The sequence below is a fragment of the Fonticula alba genome (assembly GCF_000388065.1).
Source record: "Fonticula alba strain ATCC 38817 unplaced genomic scaffold supercont2.3, whole genome shotgun sequence".
NCBI lineage: Eukaryota > Rotosphaerida > Fonticulaceae > Fonticula > Fonticula alba.
This window is the reverse complement of record NW_009242973.1, coordinates 1,574,956-1,575,750: the sequence shown is the minus strand read 5'-3', so window position 1 is coordinate 1,575,750 and position 795 is coordinate 1,574,956. Positions and strand designations below refer to the sequence as shown.

At 67.5% G+C, this 795-nt stretch overlaps 1 protein-coding gene across 1 annotated transcript in view; it reads right to left on the bottom strand.

Moving 5' to 3' along the window:
- H696_02137 (hypothetical protein) overlaps nt 1-795 on the bottom strand; it is a gene marked incomplete at its 5' end in the record, with an annotated part of 7,562 nt that overhangs the window by 1,643 nt on the left and 5,124 nt on the right. Inside the window, one exon of the mRNA XM_009496033.1 lies at nt 115-606. Within this exon, the coding sequence (XP_009494308.1) occupies nt 115-606 (492 nt within the window). The remainder of the gene's footprint in view (nt 1-114; nt 607-795) is intronic.

Below are 795 nucleotides of genomic sequence, written 5' to 3'. Positions count from 1 at the left end.
TGCTTGGGGCCGATCGAGGATGATGGCAGGCCGCCAGGGGCCCCGAGGTAGCCTGTCGTGGGTAAGGGGGCACAGGCACAGGGGGGGGGGGGGGGGGACGCCGCGCGCACGCACCGAGCACAAGGTCAACAGCAGGGACTCGCAATAGTCGGCACCGCGCTTCTCCAAAACATCCAGGATCTCCTGGCGCAGGCAGTCGTCCGAGGCGGGGGAGGAAATGTCGTCGCCAAAGGCGGCCGCTGCCGCGGCGGCGGCTGCTGCGGCCGCCGCCGCCGCCGCCGCCGAGGACGCCCGCGTCACCCGGTCGACCAACATGCGCGGGGTCCGGCGGATCAGCCGCTCCAGGTGGGCCAGCAGCACGGCCCGGGTGGCCTGGAGCGCGGCCCGGCAGTCCGGCAGGACCGCGGCAATCGACGAGGCATACAGCTGGGAGTAGCGCTGGAGCAGGGCTCGCGCGAGAGTCACATCGTCGCGCGGCTGCCAGGCGCCGGCCAGCCCCGCCCCGGCCATGGCCGCGCGGCTGGCAAAGAGCTCGTGGAAGTAGGTCCCCAGCAGCGAGGGGACCAAGAAGCACGCGGAATTGATGCGAGCCGAGTAGAGGGTGTTCTGGGGCATGGGGAGACATATCACAGGCCATTCGAAGCGTCGGTGGCACGCATTTGCGCGTGTACGTATGTGTGCGTGTGTGTGAGAGAGAAAAAGAGAGAGAGAGGGAGAGAGAGAAAAAGAGAGAGAGAGGGAGAGAGAAAAGAGAGAGAGGGAGAGAGAGAAAGAGAGAGAGAGAGAGGGAGAGAG